We start from the raw sequence: 19,496 nt of genomic DNA, 5'->3' as shown, positions 1-19,496 counted from the left end.
CCGCCCTTTCGCCCCAGCTCCGGGGGAGTGATCTCTGCAGTGCAGCGCTGGACGCTTTCCAGTGCTGTGACTCCCGGGGCTGCCCTGCCTTACATTAGCCTCTTTAAACCGCAGGAGTTATTTAAAGAACGCAGGCAGAGAGACATGTTTGTTTTCTTTAGTGGGGGATGGTGGTGGTGGTGGGGGGGTGTGGGAGGAAGGCTGAGGACTTTATTCTGAGGATGTGCGTGCATGCGTTTGTGTGTGTGTGTGTGTGTGTTTATTTATGTGTGTGCATCTGGGTGTGTGTGTGTGTGTGTCTGTCTGTACAGGATACTCTTTTGGAGTGAGTAGCAGGTGTTGTGCAGCGCTTGGCTGTAATTACTCCAGTTTCGGCATGGCACCCAGCGCCGGTGTCATCTGTCTCCCCCCCCACGGCTCGCTATCCGCCGCCCGCCTTGCCTCCCGAGTGCAGGGTTTCACCCCTAATCCTCACTGTAATTACAGCGCCATTGTACCCAAAGGAAACGGGCGTAGGCTGCTGTATTAACTCCGGGGGGAAAAGCGCCCTCCTGTTAAATGCACTGTCTGGTGCTGCGGCTCATTTTATGTTCTTACAGCATTCTGAGACATTTATTTCAGAGATCAAAAATGAGAGCTTGTCATATTTCGAAATCTCACCTCAGTCACCACCCAATAAAAAACAAACCCCCCTGTACTGATGGCCTCAGGTGAGCACTCTCCACAGAAAGCGTGTGGCCTCATGTGTTTCTGCTACGCCGCTCTCAACGCTGGCTCTCAGCCGCGGAGCGCTCGCTCTCCCGGGCTGACACACAGGGCACTTTAAAAAAACGGACATCATTTCAAAGCTGTCTGTTGATGGCTTGTTGTAGGATGTCCCCTCATGCCCTGCCATAAAAAAAAAAAAAAACGCTAATCTGCCTCCTCGACTCAGGGAAACACGTAGCCTCTCAGCTTACATGTCTTTTGGCTGCTATTTATACAGTGGGGACGAGTCACTCTGACCTACGGAGTCGTTGGCTGTCGGGAGCATTTGTACAGTATGGTGCTGTGCCAGGCCTTCCGCCTCGGCAGCAGTTCGCACCTCTGACCACAAGGGGGCCACAATCACTCTTGTTTTCTCGGTCTGCGTGATCGGTTCCCATGACACAGCCCTCCGTTGTAAACTGTAATGGTTGAGATTACAGGGTGGTACTGCAGCTTGCGGTGGGTTGCAGCTCTCTGTGCCGTGTTTTCCTACTTGTGGTGTTCGACACAGTCACATTCCCCCCCGAAACCGCTTTATTCCCTGTTCCCCCCTGCTTATTCTCTGGCCCTGCCAGTCCAGCGCTCTTTCTGGTGAATGCCGTTGCCACCAGTACAAGATGGCCTGGAGCCAAGGTCCACTGCGAACCAAACGAAATTGCCTGTAAAACTGATGGGCCAGTTCCTCAATTTGCCGTTCCTGTCTGTATGATGCTGTTTGACACGAGTTGTAAGTCAACTTTAAACCAAATTCTGTCCTCCAAACAACAATAAAAACTCCCACTGCATGACTTGTTTATCCTATTCTGCCGAATATCCTCTCTCGTGGGTCTTGTGAGTTGGTGCGCTACGACAAACCGCTCTTGACCAATTTAAAATGAGTAAATTCGGTCCCTCAGGACTGCAGCACTAAGAAATCCTGACCCATAAATGCGGCTGCTGTTTCTGGCTATATTTGGAGTCGGCTGAGGTTGTTTCTTTATTCCCTGAGAAAAAAGCACGCCTAATTAGCGCTCATTAAAAACTCCAGTCTGGCCCTGAAGCTTTGTGGCTCACTGAGGAAGCTCTGTGACGATCCTCGCCACCTGACACCCCGGGCCGACACCCTCCCCTGGCAAAGGGTCCGCAGCACGTAGAGGGGGAGGACAGAGGCCATGTCTCACTATTTCCTCTCAAATCGTTTAGTCAGAAGGGATCTGCCGGTGTATCTTTCGAAGGCACCCTCCCCTCTCCAATTGCAAAGTCAGCACAGTGCTGCCTTCTAAAGAAGCGCGGTCTGGTGTCTCCGGAGCCCTGTGCAGGAGGGTTATTGCTACAAAGCAGGTGACCAGGTGCTGTTTTATTCAGAGAAGCTCCATCTGCGCTCCGCCGCGCTGCCCGGGTTGTGTCATCACAGCTGTGAGTGTGTGCGCGCGCGCGTGTGTGAGTGTGAGTGTGTTAGTGTGTGCGTGTGTGTGTGTGTGTGTGCGCGTGTGTGTGTGTGTTTGAGAGAGAGAATGGCACGTGCCTGTATTTTCCTTTCCAGTGAGCGAGAGAGGGAGGGAGAAATGCAGTTAGCGCGCAAACCAGAGTCACATGGATGATGAAAAATGGAAAGGGCAATGTTCTTACACTTGCCTGCTCCCTCACTCCCTCTCTCTTTCCCTCTGTCTGCCTCACTCTCCCTCTCTCTCCCTCTTTCTCCCTTTCTATTTCTCTCTCCCTCTTGCTCTGTCTCCCTCTCTTTTATTTTTCTCCCTCTCCCTGGCTGCGATACTGCCAGGGTAATTGAAGGAAATATAGTGGGATGGAAAGTGAAAGAGAATTGGGCTGTCGCTAAGGGGAAGCCATTCGATGAATGAGCAGGAGAGAGAGGGAGAGAGCGAGGGGGTGGTTAGGGACATTGCACACAGCATGCAGAAGCTAAATATAAACGTATAGAGCTTGGCTCAACAGAGGCTGGTGGCCCAAACACGTTTTTTTTTTTTACCCCTGTTTTTCAGATCTGTCTGTCACAGGAAGTGTCGTTTTTTGTGTTCTTTTCCGTCTTGCTGTTAAACCACAGAGATAAGTAGAGACAGGGGTGAGATCTCTCTCTCTCTCTCTCTCTCTCTCTCTCTCTCTCTCTCTCTCTCAGTGGCTAGTTACAGGATTAGCTCTTACAGACCTCTCTCTCTCTTTTTCTCTATGCGCAAGGTGAGTAATCTTTTCTCTGTGCACAGAGAAGAAAGCGGAGAGTGAACTGGGCTACCCCCTGTGCAAAGTTCTACTAATAGTCTGTGCGTGCACGATGTCGGCTGCTTTGTGGTGAAGTGGTCGGGGGATCTGGGCTGTTGCCGTGGTAATGCCGCGGAGATGTGTCCTGTGAGGGCGGCCCGCTAACATGTGCTCGGTGTGTGCGCCATCTCTCCGCAGAAAAAGGCCGAAGAAGCCCACCGGATCCTGGAGGGTCTGGGACCGAGAGTGGAGCTGGTGAGTACGGCCGTGCCTGCCTCACTCTCTCTGTAGCGCTGCTAGTAAGGCTGGACGCACGCCAGCCCCCTCTCTCTCTCTCTCTCTCTCTCCCCCTCCTCCCCTCCCTCCTCTCTCCCTCTCTCTCCCTCTCGCTCTGTCTCTCTCAGCGTATCTCTATCAGACGCGTGGTGAGCGCTGAGCCGAGAGGGGGGAAGTTTTCTGCAGGTCTGAGCCAGCAGGCTCTGTGAGGAGAGGGGGTAGGAGGTAGGGGGCCCGAGCCCGCGGTGGCTAGCGGGGGTTCGGCGTGAGGAGGCGCGGGTAAGTGAGGGGGCACTGTGAGGCGGGAGCCGGGGGGGGGGGGGGGGGGGGGGGGGATCAGGCCTCCTATACTCCACACTCCATCTTAACGGCGAGGGTGGGAGAGAGTTAGCAGTGAGAGAGAGAGAGAGAGAGAGAGAGAGAGAGAGAGAGAGAGAGAAAGAGTGTGTGTCTCTCAAAGGGTGGGGGCAGATATATTCAGCAATATTCAGCACTCTTCTGACCCTGTTTGAAATGGCTGCTGATTGCATGCGATACTGGAGCTGAAGAGGTTACTTTTTAGCGCACTTTTGTTGTGACTAGTGACACTGCAGGGTTTGTTGTGACTGATACCGTTTGCCAGACATCATATTTACTGTAACAGAAAAGGTTTAGCTGTGTCTGGGGTCACGGTGGTGGCTGTTTTACTTGTGATAGTGTTATATAATTGTGATAATTACAGTAGTAGCCTAGTGTGTAAGTATATCTTTTTTATTCCCCATGTATACTGTGCTGTGCTAGGCTGTTTTTTAAATTATTTTATGTTTCCTTTTTTTAAAATGTCTGGTGCACACAGTCCAACAGCAGATATCCTCTTTCATCCTGTTTGATCTCACATAGGATCCACAACCAATTTTGTGCAGATTTGGAAATTGAAGACCAATAGTAACTTGATCCATTTGACCTGTAAACCTGATTTTTGTGGCTACATGACATACATGTGTGCACAGTTCACCTTGTGCGTGGGAACTGCTCTGTAAGCAAATATTTTAAGTTCACGTTAGTTCCCGTAGCGACCATATACATAGGCTTCAGATACTACATTTCTTCACAGCTACTCAAAAATAGAAAACTAGTAATAGTAAGGTAAAGAATTTATGTAATAGTGGTACACAGACAACAGGACTATTCTTAGACTGAAACCGAACAACCTTCAATCTGCTGATTCTCCAGAACTGAATGCATCCCATGTGCGAACAGTGGGTTTTTCCATACGCACTGACTCACAAAGGGTGTCCCCTGCTACACCTGATCCAGGCCCGGCTGGCCACAGCCGAGTTAAGCTGTGTTTGGATTTCTTCGGTCGGGCCTGTGTGCGCTGGGGTTTCATCGTGTGGTTTGTGGTTTAGGAGGGACTCGCAGCACAATAAATGCTGGCTGCTGGCTGCAGTCGTCAGAGGCAGATCAGTCCAGAAAGGCAAAACATCCAAGGGCCGGTGCCCACAGATGTGACTTCCCTTGAGCTGGCCGCTTCTGTTTAGGGTTACGGTTTTGGCTGAGGGATGTCGCATCCTGGGATGAGGTCACTCCGGACGAGGCTGCTTCGTTGAATGGCTCTACCCATCTGTAGACTCGTCGTGGTCTCTTATCGTGAGGGGACAGACAGCACCGTACCATACAGGCCTCCCTAACCCTGGACCTTCAACAGAGCCTTTACCACGAAAATGAAATTTGGGTCAGCATTCCACCCTGAGGGTTGGCCGCAGTCTCACATGCAGCAGGTTCTACAACACGTTAGCCAGCGCGCTCTTTCCACGGGGTTCTAGAACTCAAACGCCAGTGTGTTCCGTACAGTGACAGTTGTGTGTCTGTCTCTCCAGGAGTTTGTGAAACTCATTGAAACTGTATTGTTGTGTATTTTTTGCACTCCCACACGCAGTAGTTTCTGATTTCCGAGCGTCGCCGCACGTACTCAGAAACTGGCGATCTTGATGTTGCGTTCAAAGCCAGCCCACTGTGGTTTCAGTTTATAGACTCTCACCTTTTCAGGAGTTGCTGACACAGAATAATAGAAAAGATTGTCAGTTTGTAACATACAGGATAAGCAAAGGAAATATCAGAGACTGTAGCAACCATGACTGCTTACCTCTGGGTGTGGCCACATTGGTGCCAAACCACATTTGCTGCAGACTGCGGCAGATTGGTGTAAGGTGCTCCACCATCTTTCTGAACACCGGCCCCCTTATAAGTGGAGTTGCGTTGGATCGACGACCTCTGTCTGTACTACTTGGATACATCAGACAAGCCTCCCCCTCTGTAGGGAGCACAGCTGATGCATCGGTGCAAACAGTGATACAGTAAATACAGTGATCAGACTACACAACATCACCCCCATCAGGTCTGACTCACGGGTCAGGCTCTGTGTTACTGTTGTACGCGTGGAGCGTTCCAGATGGATGCGGCTTGGCTGAAATGACCTCACTGTCTCTCTTGTCTGGGTGGGGGGGGTGGTAAAAAGAAATAAAGAAAAAATCAAACCCCTGGGCCTTGATGTTCCCACAGCCCGTCTGGTTTGTGTGAAATCAAACCCTCGGACCCTCTCGGCTCAGGCGGCGCACTCCCTTTGAAAGTCCCGGCCGCTCAAGCAAACGCTTTCATCTCCCTTCTCTCTCTCCCCTCTGTTCCAGCCTCTCTACAACCAGCCCTCCGACACCAAGCAGTACCATGAGAACATCAAAATGTGAGTATTCTTCCGACGGGGTGGGGGAGGTTGTGGGGATGTGGGGGGGGGGGGGGGGGTTAGGAATTGGGCGGGAGCCGGCGTGGCGCCCCCACCCCATGATTTGTGTTTGTGTTTGTCTTCCTCTCTCCATCCCTCTGCGGCTTTCTATAAATACCTGAGGATCCTGTTAGGGGCGGGGAGGTTCGGCCTCCCCTGCTGTGCTGGCTTACCTTTCAGTAAACAGAGGCCTGCGTCCTTCTGGCAGAGCAGCCCTTCTCCCCAGCGCCTGCCCCAGCTTTGATTTGCCGGTGTATTTACGGCTTGGGCGGCGAATCCTTCACCAGGAAGCTCTGTCTTTACTCGGTGAATGGGAAAGGAGTTGTGATTTTGTGTCACGCTGTAGAGAGTAGAAGCGCAGCAGTGTGTGAAATGTCAGTGGGGGGCTGTAGCGTTCAGGGAATCGGGGTCATCGGGATAATACTGACACAACCACGAGGAGTTCACACCGCTTTCTACATGTTACCTGGTAGGGTGGCAGTGTAGCATAGTGGTAAGGAGCAGGGCTTGTAACCAAAATGTTGCTGGTTCGATTCCCCGCTGGGGCACTGCTGCTGTACCCTTGGGCAAGGTACTTAACCCACAGTTGCCTAAGTAAATATCTAGCTGTATGAGTGGATAATGTTGTAAAATTGTTACCTATATGAGTTGCTCTGGATAGCAGCATCGCTAAATATGTCATTTAATGTACCCAACTCGTGTACCAATCATATGGATGAAGACGCCAGACAGGCCCAACTGTGCCCACCTCCCCTGCTCTGATGTGGATTTGGGTCAGAGGCAGTCGTTCCTCTCGAGGAAGCAGGTGCTGGAGTCCAGTGGGGAGATGATCTCAGTATCTGGTTAAAAAGCACTGTGCCCCCTGTCCTTTCATCCAGGTGGATGCGGCGCGGTGAGCGCGGCCATCTGGTGGCTCTCCCGTCCTCCCCCTCTCCCCCGTTTCTCTCCGCACTCCTCTTTTGATCTCCATGCTTTCTGATTAGTATTACTGGCTCAAAGCAATTAGTATAAAGAGGTGTGTGTTAAGTACCTGAGCATCTCTTTGATCTACTACAATCGGTGGCTTTCTGCCCCATCACCCCCCCCCCCCCCCCCCCCCCCCACCCCGCTTCCTCCACCATTGGCTTTGGCAGCAGCTCCTGGTGAGAAAGATGAGCACCCTGGATCTTCAAAACAACCCCCCCCCCCTCCATATAACACACTCTCTCTAATACCACCACCCTGCCTGACCTGGGTTTGATGTGTACACTGAATTTCATATGCTTGCTCAGGGTAATGAATGTTACAGCTTGCAAAAAGCTGTGGACTGAGCCACAATGGCACTGATCCCAGAATGCCTTTCAGCATCTGTTTGACCACATTACTTAAGATACCCAGTGGTTGCCCTGGGCTTACTCTGTCATAATGCCAGTAATAATGCGTTTTGAAACAATTTACACATTCAGCACGCAGTTGTCAGTTTGTGTGGCACATCCTTGTTTGTTACTCTGTTCACTGTGTGTCTCATTCCGGAGCAGAAAACCACGGTCTGCATTGGACTAACCATCCAGAGCAGGAGCAACAGTGTTCTTCACTGTCTGCAGAGTTTTGTGAATAGTGAGCAGTACACAATAGTTAATCGCAGAAATTAGCCACCTGGCTTTACACAAACAAAATTATATCTTCTTGTTAGGGAACCCTATCTTTCAGTCAGAGCTTATATATCTCAGTGATAGACTCATGCCTTTCTCATAACACTCACACTCACACACACACACACACACACACACACACACACCTCTCCCTGCATGACTATCTTGTCCTTGTGTGTGACCCAGAGCAGGAGCCACATCTGAGGTAACTTATGTTGACTAAGATTACATTAATCAGGAAGAACATGACCTTACAACAGTCAGATTAAGTGTCAAGAGAGAAAAAAAAACTTCCATCTTCCACCAAAGACTGAGATAACTGGCTGGCTCCCTAAGCAGATTACTCTCCTGGTCTTTATTTGAAAAAACCGTGCTCTGTCACTTGGACGATGTAAAGCTCTCCAAGGTTTGTTGTCTTTTCTTTCTTCTTTCTTTTCCCTTGGGAACTATTTTGAATTTATCCACGTAGTGATGGCACCCAGGGGCAGAGATTGGCTCGGCATGGTGAGGTATGCTGGTGTCCAGTTCTGAGCACCTGATCCATTTGTTGTTGTTGTTTTTTTTGGTATTGAGAAATGTAACTTTTATCAGTAGAGTAATCTTGAAAATTTATAACCATACCACTGTAATACATTAGTTTGAAATGGTGTGTTAAGATTGCATTACCATATTGTCTTTAGATTAATCTGTATTCCTTTGATAGTGGCAGGTCATCTATTTGGACATCACTAACTTCAAAATTATTATTTTGACATTTCATATGAAATATACTGTTGTTTACTGATTTGACTGTGTGTGTGGACACGTTTCCGTGATACACCAGGCAGTTCAGAAGTGAGAAAATGCGCTGTATTTAACAAGGTGTATTCCTGCGGAGGCCTTAGCTTGGCCAACCTTTCCCACACTTTCAGTCAGTTTCAATCATACTGCCCCCCAACGAAAAAAAAAAGACTGGCCCTTTAAAGAGTTCAGGCGCCTGAGTCTACACTTCGGTGCCAGTGTTCTCACCTCACACTAAGGGCACCCACGTGTGGTTCTGTCTCGCTGAAGGAAAGGCCGAAAACAGCCAGCCTCCGCTGTGCATGCGAGCACGCACGCTTCTCTCCTCCTCTCCCTGCTCTCCACGGGCCGCATTTTCCCTCATTCATTTTGTATTGCTGTGTTTATTTTTTTAGCGCACCGCCATAAATGCCAAGTAGTCATTTCTTAACACCCCACTGCTCATCGCGCGGTCTTTATTCAAAGCGTTCGCGGTGAAGCGGGAATCTTGATGGTGGTGTTTTTTTTTTTCTGTCAGCTGGCAGACGTTTGAATTGAATGAACGAGTGTGAAGGGAGGATCAGCGGTGACTGGGAAGTGGAGAGGTTTGCGCAGTGGCCGTGGGGATAGGAGCTTGGCCCAGTGTGGCTGGGTGCAGGACACTCGTGTGGCTGTTGATCTTAGCACACTGATTGTAGGGGTCCCAAGCCACGTGGCAACGCTGTTCTTGGGGTCTCAGTTTGTGAATTGAACTTTGGCTGCAACATACTGATTCTCTTTCACTCTCTCTCTCTCTCTCCCCCATCTGTCTCTCATATTCTCTTCCTCTCTCACTTTCTCCCCCTCTCTCTCTCCCTCTTTCTGTCTCTCCCCTCTCCCCCTCTCTGTCTCTCTCTCTTTCTCTTCACCTGTCTCTCATATTCTCTCCCTTTCCTCCTCTCTCCCTTCCCCCCCTCCCTCTCTCTCCCTCTCTCTCTCTCTCTCTCTCTCTCTCTCTCTCTCTCTCTCTCTCTCCCCCCTTTCCCCTCTCTCTCTCTCTCTCTCTCTCTCTCTCTCTCTCTCTCTCTCTCTCTCCCCATCCCCCCCACTCTCTCTCTTTTTCTCCTCCTCAGAAACCAGGCGATGAGGAAGAAGCTCATCCTGTATTTCAAGAGGAGAAATCATGCGCGTAAACAGTGGGTAAGTACACAGCAGTGCGCCGAGACCGCATCGCTTCGGCTCATTCGACGCCAGCCGGCACGAAACCCGGGGGCGAGTCAGGCCGCCGCCTTAGAGCGGGGCCGCCGCTGGGAAAAAGCAGAACTCCAGCACTTCTGCTTCGTCTTTTCCACGGCTGGCCTGCAGTCTTCCTGCCTCGCCGATGACCTTCTCTCTGTGACCTTTCCCCCCCTTTTTTTTTTATCATCCCCGCTTTTGTGGTGCTCGTTCTCTGCTCAGGGTGCCGGGCGGGCGTGTGTGGGAGCCGTGTCAGTAGCGTTCGCTCTGTAGTACATACACTCATACAGTGCTGGGAGCTGCGGTGCGTTTTGTGTGACTGTCACAGTGAATCATCTGCAGGGACGAGCAGCAGTGCGTCCTCCCCCCCCCCCTCCCCAGTGCTACGTGCAGTTTGACCTCATCCCCGCACTGGACGAAGCTCCATAGGTTCCACTCTTGTCACCCTGGCTGTGACACAGAAATGAGGGCTGCGTGTTTGCCACTGAGTTGCCTCAGGGCCCTCTGTGTGTCTGACTGTGTGTGTGTGCGCGCCTGTCTGTGTGTGTGTGTGAGTGAGTGTGTATGAGTTTGTGTGTGTGTGTGTCTGAGTGAGCGAGTAAGTGAGATTGTGTGTGTGTGTGTGTGTGCGCGTGTGTGTGTGTGTGTGCGCGTGTGTGTGTGTGTGTGTGTGTGCGTGTGTGTGTGTGTGTGTGTGTGTGTGTGTGTGTGCGTGTGTGTGTGTGTGTGTGTGTGTGTGTGTGTGTGTGTGTGTGTGTGTGTGTGTGTGTGTGCGTGTGTGTGTGTGTGTGTGTATGTGTGTATGTACCTGCGTGGGTGGGTGGGTGACGGCTTCGCCACGGGTTGGAAGTGGGGCTTCCTCTTCTGCTCAGATGAAGGCCAGTAAGTGCTCTCTAGATCAGAGGTCACCCAGGCAGGGGCTGCCTGTCAGGCCCACAGTGGAGTTCATGATGTGCGTGCGGACAGATTTAAAGGTACAGTGTTCTAATTCAGACAGGCTAATTCCTGCCAGGCTTTTTGATTGGCTCACAGTCAGAGCCAAGCCAGTCAGAGTGAGAGCATGGGATGACTTGAAACAACACAGCGTGGAGTGCTTGGGGGAGGGTTGATCAGGAGAGACTAAAGCATGGTAAGGAGAGAGGGTACAGTGGTGTGTGTGTGCGTGCATGCGTGTGTGTGTGTGTGTGTGTTTGGATGAGTGAACAGGGCAGGAGAAAAAGCTGTGGGTGTGTGACTATAAATACCCCCCTGGATCAATTGGCCAAGCCTCGATGTCGAAACGGAGCAGACATCTTCAAAACCACCAGCCCTGACAGAAAATCTTTACGGCTCGTCAATCTCTTCCCTTTTTCTGTAACAGTTTGTGTAGTCTAAACCAAGAAAAAAAATAAGCTGCAGATGTGTATGCTACAGTGTCTGCCCAGCTCACCTAGTAACATTAGGGAAGCCCTGATCTTGGGAAAGTGATTTATGATTGTGGAAAGAATAAGAAGTTTAAAAAAATAAATAAATAAACACACCACTCTCCCTTTCTCGTTGGTTCTGTTTATAAGTCACCATGTCCAGAATACAGTTTGTAGGGAAACAGCCAGCCCGTTTGTTCCAGAAATGACACGGTAAACCTGCGGCACGGCACGCCGCCGTGCCCTGCTTCCTGCCAGGGCGGTATGTGGGACACGGTCCCCGGGCCGGCAGAGGAGGCAGGTGGTGCGGGTTGTTTTTAGGGTTTGGGAAGGACTGGGCCTCCTCCGGGTTTAACGATCCCTCTCCGCTGGTTGTGGTTGTGAAGCCATCGGCGCTGATTCCCATCCACCTCGAGTTGTAGACCTGCCGCAGGGTCCCGGCGCGGCGGAGTTGGCGTGCTGACTGAACGGCCATTGCTACGAAGGTTACCCAAGGGAGCCAGCGAGAGAAAGCGAGGCAGGAGGGAAAGTGAGAATGACGGACAACGACCTGGGGGAAATAGAAAGGTCTAGTGAGTGAAGGAGCAAGAGGGATAGAAGGGGGAAGGCAGTGTGAGTTCGGGGGCGTTTGCAGTGGCACCTTCCCAGACATTATTGTCCCGTGGACAGAGAACAGAGGCCCTGGTCAGCTGCAGTGCAGTCAGCACCATTGAACAGGCACTCTGCAATTCACAGAGCAGCCAAACGCCTTTGGTTCGTACAAGCAGTATCCGTCTCCTTGCAGTCTGACCTTGAATAAGGTTCGTTTTAATTGGGTGTCAGATTTAAGTCCCTGCCCCTCTTCCACCCTCAGTATCTTAGTTTGGCTTGTCTCAATTTACAATAGAAACTCTTGAATAATAGCTGGCATTCACAGTGTCTGTCACCAGCCGCACTTCCTCTTCAATAAATTGGCTCCAGATAAATATTCTTTGGCTTAACAAATGAGACTTTAATTATAGATTTGGGGGCAGGCTGTGGAATTAATATATGCTGCCATCTAAAATTATAATGTTACACGATAGTGACACTAGATGGATTATTGTATTATACATGACACTTCCTCTTATTTCAGTGCACCAGTTAATGTGTTTGCATAAATAATTTAAGGAGGAAGCTTCCCTTGTTCTGAAATGGCTTGTCTTGAAAATTCTGTTGCCTTAAATTAGCCACTGAAGATGACATCTACATTTTTATGTAAGGACCAAAAGTTTCACTTTGAATCTTTAACATAAATGCAAGAGACTATGAATTACATTTAGCCTTGCGCTAAAACTGGTTCGTGAAAACTCGCCACAGATAGAAATAAAGTCAGTCCATCTGTCAGATTTGATATTCAGCAGTGAAACTTAAGGTTGTGCTTTGCAGTTGGGCTTTTCAGATTTCTTAAATGAATGATCTAAGTGTAAAAAAAGAACTACTGAGTAAGAACAGCATGGGCTGTAGTCATGACTTACTCAACACTGGGTAAATTTGCAGAGCTGTTTCGTTGGTAGCAGCGTGCATTGGGCTAAGCCGCAGTATTGTACAGAGCTATTTTTGTGGGAGGGCAGATTCTCCCATGAAGAAAGTCTTTCCCTCGAGGGAAGTTCTAGTCTAGTGGTTTCAGAATGGCTGAGCTTCTTCTGAAGAGATGAGGAACTGTCTTCTTAAAGGTCTGTCACGAGTTCAGATTCGCTTCATTGGCATGAAATTTGCTTTGTAAATATTGGCAAAACACATACACAACGACACACACGCACGTAATGTACAATACATAAGAAGGAAGAAAAAAAAGAAAAAAAAAAACTAATAACAAAAAGGTAGTAGGGCTGTTGGTCCTTCCACTAGTAGGAATCACAGTTTCAATATTAATATTTGCAATTTTGTTGTGCTTGCACAATGACAATAAAGTTCTTGAATCTTGAATTCACAATTCAGTACACAGTTCAGATTTAAACTATTAATACAGTATTATTGGTTAGTGAGAGTTGTTTTTTAATAAAAGATAATTTTTAAATCTTATATGGTTGATTACATTACAGAGACTGTGGATAATAATTTAGAAGCCAGTCTCAGCCCCGAACCCCCTTTCTCAGCAGTGGCTGTTAGGCTCGTAGCCCCCCTTAAACAGAGTGGATTTATCTTGAGTAACACAAAATTACTTGTAATGGAAACAGTGTAGCATAGTGGTTGTGGCAAGGTACTTCACCCTGAATTGCCCCAGTAAATATCCAGCTGCCTAAATGGATAGCAAGTAAAAGTCACTCTGGATAAGAGCATCTGCAAAATGCCTGTAAAGTAGTGTAAGTTTCCATTGAATCTGTGGAGCTCTTGCTCCCCGTTGAGGAGGGTACATTGAGAAGACCTACCAGGTCCAACAGTTGACTCATTTCTAACCACTGCTGCCTGTGCTCTCCCCCGGGGAGGGGGAGAGAAGAGCAAGGGAAAGGCGTAGCCAGAAGAGCGAGGGAAAGGCGTAGCCAGTGAAGCAAGCGATGCCCATCAGATTGGCATGGGAGCAGATGCCGCACGCTCGCCCCGTTTCGCGTTTGAACCCTCGTCTCAGACAGGAAGCGCCGTCTCCTCACAGAGTCTCTGGGCTGAGAGCAGCCCTCCACACTTCCCCTTTTCTGGTTCCCTCAAAGAGGAAATGGCTCATATAGGCCTCAGTTCACCCCGTGGTTTACCAACCACGCTTCTACAGCGGTCTAAAGAGATTACAAAAAAAGTTTTTCGCTGGAATTAATTACACGGCGGCGTCGCACGCTATGAAATTTTTCTCTCTAGATATAGAATACCCGGAATGCTAATGTGAAAAGTAGGTAGCACTTACAAGTAAACAAAACAGGTCAGAATACACTAGGAATTAGTAAAGCGTGTTCTTAACGAAATCACTCTACAATAAGCGCTGGAACTGTTAAATGCAGGTCGTGTGGTCTTCGACTGGCTGCTGAGTCATACACAGTGTATCACCTTGCTCCTCCTCTCTTCAGAGGCCAAGAAAGCCTCTATGCTATGCATAAGATCTCTCCTTTCTGTCTTCGGTATGTAAGACTCAGTAAAGAACAGAAGTGGTTACGGCAGATCTTATCTGCCCTCCACACACCTGCAGTAATGGCCTGCTACATCTACTGTCTGTGATGTTTGCAGTCTGCTTTAGCCAGTCATCATATTGGTGTATTCGTTTTGTGCTGGGTCTTAAGACTCAAAAGGAGCCGATTCCTAGTTGATTATGGAGTTCTCCTGCTGGCTGGAGGTTTTGAATTGTAATCGGAGCATCTAAACTCAGGATGATGCAGAGTGAGTCATGCTTGACATTGGCAGGTGCTTTTCAGTACAGTACCACTGGGAATAAGTGCCGATGTGTAAACCGAATACCTGCAGTAATACACAGCCATTAACTCATATAATAGAAATTGGATTGCCTCTCTCTAATGACCTTAGTTCAGGGAATTGACGTGAGATCAAGGAAATGTCCTCGGAAAATATGTTTGCCACAAAAAAGATGCATAGTCTTAACCCTCCCATCCCCACACACACACACACACACACACACACATCATATATTTATATATACAATATGTGTAGCTTTCTCATCATGTATTGGCCTATGTAAATTCCACGGAACAATGTTGCATGTAGAATGGCTCCTTATCTTACTTCTGAAATCTGAAAGCTGAAGTGGGAGACACTCCTGCTCTTCCCATCTCGAGCGTTAACGCCCCCCCTCGGTGCTGCTCCCCCAGGAACAGAAGTTCTGCCAGCGCTATGACCAGCTGATGGAGGCCTGGGAGAAGAAGGTGGAACGCATCGAGAACAACCCGCGGCGCCGCGCCAAGGAGAGCAAGGTGCGCGAGTACTACGAGAAGCAGTTCCCCGAGATCCGCAAGCAGAGGGAGCTTCAGGAGCGCATGCAGAGGTAAGGGCTCAGGGCTCAGGGCTCAGGGCTCAGGGCTCAGGGCTCAGGGCTCAGGGCTCAGGGCTCAGGGCTCAGGGCTCAGGGCTCAGTATCCGTATACGGCGTTGTGTGCTGGAGTGGAGTGTGTGTCTTGCATTGCTCATTGATGTGTCATCAATGACTCATGATTCTTCTTGCCCTTTTGTGTTTAGTTTGTCATGGTAAGGTATGAGGGTGTTCATGTGATCAGTGTTAAATGTGTGTCTGTTTGCCTGGTAGATTGGTTGATATGTGTGTAGGGAGAATGGGCTGATGTGTGTGGGGGTGAATGGTTGATTGTGTGCGTGTATGTGTAGGGGCAGGAGTTGAATGGGTTTCTGTGTGGGGTGAAGGGGTTTGATGTTTGATGTACATATGGGTATGTGTGTGGTGAGGTTCGGGGTTGGAGCATATGTACAGGGGTGTATACAGGGTGAATGGGTCAGAGCATAAGTGCAGGGTGTTTACAGGGGGTCTCCTCTCTGCGGCAGGGTGAATGGTTTGGAGTGTGTGTACAGGGTGAATGGTTTGGAGTGTGTGTACAGGCTGAATGGGTTGGAGCTTGAGTATAAAGGTGAATGGGTCGGAGCATAAGTACAGGGTGTTTACAGGGGGTCTCCTCTCTGCGGCAGGGTGAATGGGTTGGAGTGTGTGTACAGGGTGAATGGGTTGGAGCTTGAGTATAAAGGTGAACGGGTCGGAGCATAAGTACAGGGTGTTTACAGGGGGTCTCCTCTCTGCGGCAGGGTGAATGGGTTGGAGTGTGTGTACAGGGTGAATGGGTTGGAGCTTGAGTATAAAGGTGAACGGGTCGGAGCATAAGTACAGGGTGTTTACAGGGGGTCTCCTCTTTACAGCAGGGTGGGGCAGCGTGGGGGCAGCCTGACTTCAGCAGCTGCGCGCAGTGAACACGAAGTGTCTGAAATCATCGACGGCATCTCTGAGCAAGAGGTGAGCTATCTCTCTTTCACTCTGTACATGGGGGTGAGTAATTCTTTTTGTTTTCTTACCCCTCTCCTCACCTCTTCCAAAATTTCCCTGCGCCACCTTTCACAACCTTTGTTTTCACTACAGCATTGCCAGTAACATTTATCAGTTGGCACAGTCAGTGAAGCGATGTAGTTCAGACAGGTGGTAGGAGTCACTCACCAGATACCAGCGCAAACTCTTTCACAACAAGGGAATTTTTCCGCTCTGAGTACTGCATTCCAGCTTCCCCTCTCCCTCCCGTCACCCCCCCCCCCCCCCCCCCCCCCTCCCCCTTTTGGTCTGGCCTGGAGATGGCACTGGACACTGCTGTCCTTTTACAGTCGGCTGCTGTCAGGAAAAGCACAGAGAGAAGGAGAGAGGGAGAGAGACGATCAAAAAGGTGGGGCCTTCTGCAGGCTCGGGCTCAGCTCACAGAACCCCATAGTGGAGGGTTCCCCTCTCCGCCCTTCCCTCTCAGACCCACAGAGGTCATCCTGACAGCTCAGACCGTGTGGTCATAACGTCCTCCCACTCCTGCCTCGCACGCTTCCTCTTTCTCCCCTCACCCCGCCCGCACATTCCAACGAGCCCCACTCATCCTCACCACTGACCGGGCCGGCTGGACGCTCGGCGCTCTCCCCCCGCCCTCCCTCCCTCCCCGACTTGGTGGCCCTTCGCCCACGCTAACGCTAATGCTATCGCTAACGGCCACGGCGTCGTCTTGTCGTGGCAGAACTCGGAGAAGCAGATGCGGCAGCTGGCCGTCATCCCGCCCATGCTGTTCGACGCCGAGCAGCAGCGCATCAAGTTCATCAACATGAACGGCCTGATGGACGACCCCATGAAGGTGTACAAGGACCGGCAGGTCATGAACATGTGGAGCGAGCAGGAGAAGGACACCTTCCGCGAGAAGTAAGTCGCCGTCGCCGTCGGAAACGCCTCTCTGTCCCTGGCAGCGGGTGCCAGGCGTTTGGAAGTTAGCAGTGCGCTCCAAACCTCGGGTATCGGTATGAATTAGATACAGAATTCTTTCAGCGTGCAGTTATAAGTATTGCTATGTCTGCATAGTAAGTATTTCTCACACAGGTGTTGAGTGGAGCTTCCCTTCTTCCCAGCTGTAAAGGAGATGTCACTTAATAGCTAGGCAGCCCTCGCCAAGATGGTGATATTGACAGTTAATAACAATATTGTGATAAGACACAGTCACTGGAGAATCTCTGAAGGGACAGGCTTTCCTCCCTTTTCCTAAGCGTGGGTTTCTGGAGTGCGGCTAGGGTGCTTTGGGGTTGAAATGCAGGCTGAGAGGAGTATGGGCGGTGTTAGCAGCTCCCTCTGTCTCCTTTCTGCGGCACTGGTGGGAATTCCCCCCCACCCCCCACCCCATTGCTTTTCTGTGAGGCTCAGTGGAACCTTGGGGTGGGGGGTGTTTCCATCCATGGGACCCCCCACCTCCTGCTGTGCTACCAGGTACCTGCTGTGGCATTAGCCACCATCCCCCAAAGCCAAGTCACCCAGCCTTTTCCATCGTGAAAATCTTGTGTGATGTGGAATCTGTTAAGGTGTTACTCCACCAAAGAAGCAGAATGAATGATTTCTAGTTTTTCTTTTTCCAGCCTGTCAAATTGCCAGACAAAATTATATTTGGATTGGAAGTTCTGTGATTTGTAGCACGCCAGAAGGAATACTGACTCGCAGGAATGTTTAAGTTCATTTTTTATTCTAGTATTTTTCTTGAATGTTCTTCTTTTCTTCCTTTCACGCCCACAGGTTCATCCAGCACCCAAAGAACTTTGGCCTGATCGCTTCCTTCCTGGAGAGAAAGGTGTGTAGCCAGGTTAAGCTTTTGAAAGATGCCTCGGGTTCCCATCTGCCCAGAATGTTAGGCTGAAGGATGAGCTCATCTGCTTTTTTTGTGTGTTTCACATCTAGTGCTAGTATTTGTCATTCTCGTCGGCATTTGTGTTTCTGCTATTAGTTCCCGTGCAAGATAGACCTGCCTGAATCACTTTCCTGTAACGCCCTTTGTCGGCTGGCACACCTGAGCAGCCATTTCAGTTTAACCTCATCAAAAGCCGAAAGTACGGCACAGCAAATTGGAGGAGCCCGGTCTGCTCATTTGACCGGGTTCCTGTGTCCCTGTCGGCACACTTCAGCGGTAGCAACAAAGGAGAAGGTGGAGCTGGGTTTGTCATCTCGGGCCCGTGGGAGAGGTGAGCTAACGGGCTCGGTGTGGGTGTCTTTTCAGACGGTGGCGGAGTGCGTCCTCTTCTACTACCTGACCAAGAAGAACGAGAACTACAAAAACATTGTGCGCCGAAACTACCGCCGCCGTGGCCGGAGCCAGGTAACACCTCCTCACCCCTGTTCCTACATTACGAGATAACTCTTAGGGGGGAAAATGGTGCTTGTGTGACCGTGAGAATCCTGCAGGCTCTGAGAACAGAACAGACCCCTCCCACCTCCATTCTCACACACCCAGCACAGGCTGTTCTCAGTCTCAAGGATGTTGCCTGCCGATCGCAGGCGAGAAGCACGTTTCGCAGGAAGAAGCCGATCCCCTTGTGTGGTGGCGGTATTAGCGCCCGCCGCCGGGTATATAGGTCAGCGCAAAAAATACACCACCTGCGAAACCCTGCACTGCGAAACCCCCTCCCTCCTCGGCGCAAACGTGGGCGTATCAACGTTTTGGAAAGAGGAGCGCCACCACCGTTAAAATAATTAGCCGGCGGAGTCATTACAGTGGGGGTGGGGTGGGGGGGGGGTGCTGGTGTTCGGCCAGCGAGGTGGGTGTTAATGAGAAAGATGTGCTAATTGCCCAGCGAGAGAGCGCTTGCTGCTTTTCCTATGGGCTGAGGTGGGGTGAGGGGGGGTGGGGGGGTGTGGGGGGGCAGACCCGCACCTCCGCTCATTACAGGCCCTGTCCCTCAGCGCTCCGCAGCCCGGGGGTTCTTAATGAGCGGCACGCAGACGGCCCCCCTGAGCAGGAGAAAGCCCAGAGAGTAACAGCCCCTCAGGAATTCAGGCCCCACGCTAACAAGACCCCCGTCCCAAACGGAGCCCACCGCGGACCCCGGGAGGGAGGGGTCGTTAAATATCGGCTCTCTGAACGAGCTGGCTTTGAAGCCGCTATTGATCCGCTAAGGTGCGCGGCTGCAGCCGGGGGGGAGGGGGGAGAAAAACGCGGGTAATTATCACAGGACGATTAGAGCTATTTTTTTTATTCCCTCTCCCGACTCCTGTTCAAGGAAAAAAAGCATGGCTGTTCTCTTGGCTGCTGTGCAGGCTTGTTCTAGGTATTCAGATGCTCTGTGATTGGGTGGGGGGCCTTGGTGCTTGAGGTTCATTCTAGGTGTTCAGATGCTGCGTTATTAGGTTTGTCTGGGCTTTGCTCGGAGCTGCTCTTTCAGGAAAGGGGAAACGAGATTAGGGTGGCAGAACAAGGATGTGATGAAGATTCAGACGGGCGACCCGGACAGAAAAGGGCCAGCTTTTATTTCTCAGTTTCACCCGCTCTGTCTTTTATCTCTATTCTCTTTCGCAGCTTTTTGGCTTCCGCCCTTCTGCCTTTCCTTGCCGAGGCTTTTATT

The 19,496-nt window shown here is 50.4% G+C and overlaps 1 protein-coding gene across 11 annotated transcripts in view; it reads left to right on the top strand.

The window, feature by feature from the left end:
• Window positions 1-19,496, top strand: part of ncor2 (nuclear receptor corepressor 2) — a 143,131-nt gene that overhangs the window by 71,992 nt on the left and 51,643 nt on the right. For all 11 annotated transcript variants that reach the window (XM_036527022.1, XM_036527021.1, XM_036527026.1 and 8 more), the window contains exons 7-14: window positions 3,139-3,195; window positions 5,883-5,935; window positions 9,477-9,543; window positions 14,750-14,922; window positions 15,798-15,891; window positions 16,643-16,821; window positions 17,677-17,731; window positions 18,155-18,253. In XM_036527022.1, coding sequence (XP_036382915.1) covers window positions 3,139-3,195; window positions 5,883-5,935; window positions 9,477-9,543; window positions 14,750-14,922; window positions 15,798-15,891; window positions 16,643-16,821; window positions 17,677-17,731; window positions 18,155-18,253 — 777 coding nt within the window. The remainder of the gene's footprint in view (window positions 1-3,138; window positions 3,196-5,882; window positions 5,936-9,476; window positions 9,544-14,749; window positions 14,923-15,797; window positions 15,892-16,642; window positions 16,822-17,676; window positions 17,732-18,154; window positions 18,254-19,496) is intronic.

This window comes from Megalops cyprinoides, chromosome 4, assembly GCF_013368585.1.
Source record: "Megalops cyprinoides isolate fMegCyp1 chromosome 4, fMegCyp1.pri, whole genome shotgun sequence".
In the NCBI taxonomy this organism is placed as follows: Eukaryota; Metazoa; Chordata; class Actinopteri; order Elopiformes; family Megalopidae; genus Megalops; species Megalops cyprinoides.
Note: the sequence above shows the minus strand (reverse complement) of the source record. Positions and strands in the feature narration are given on the sequence as shown.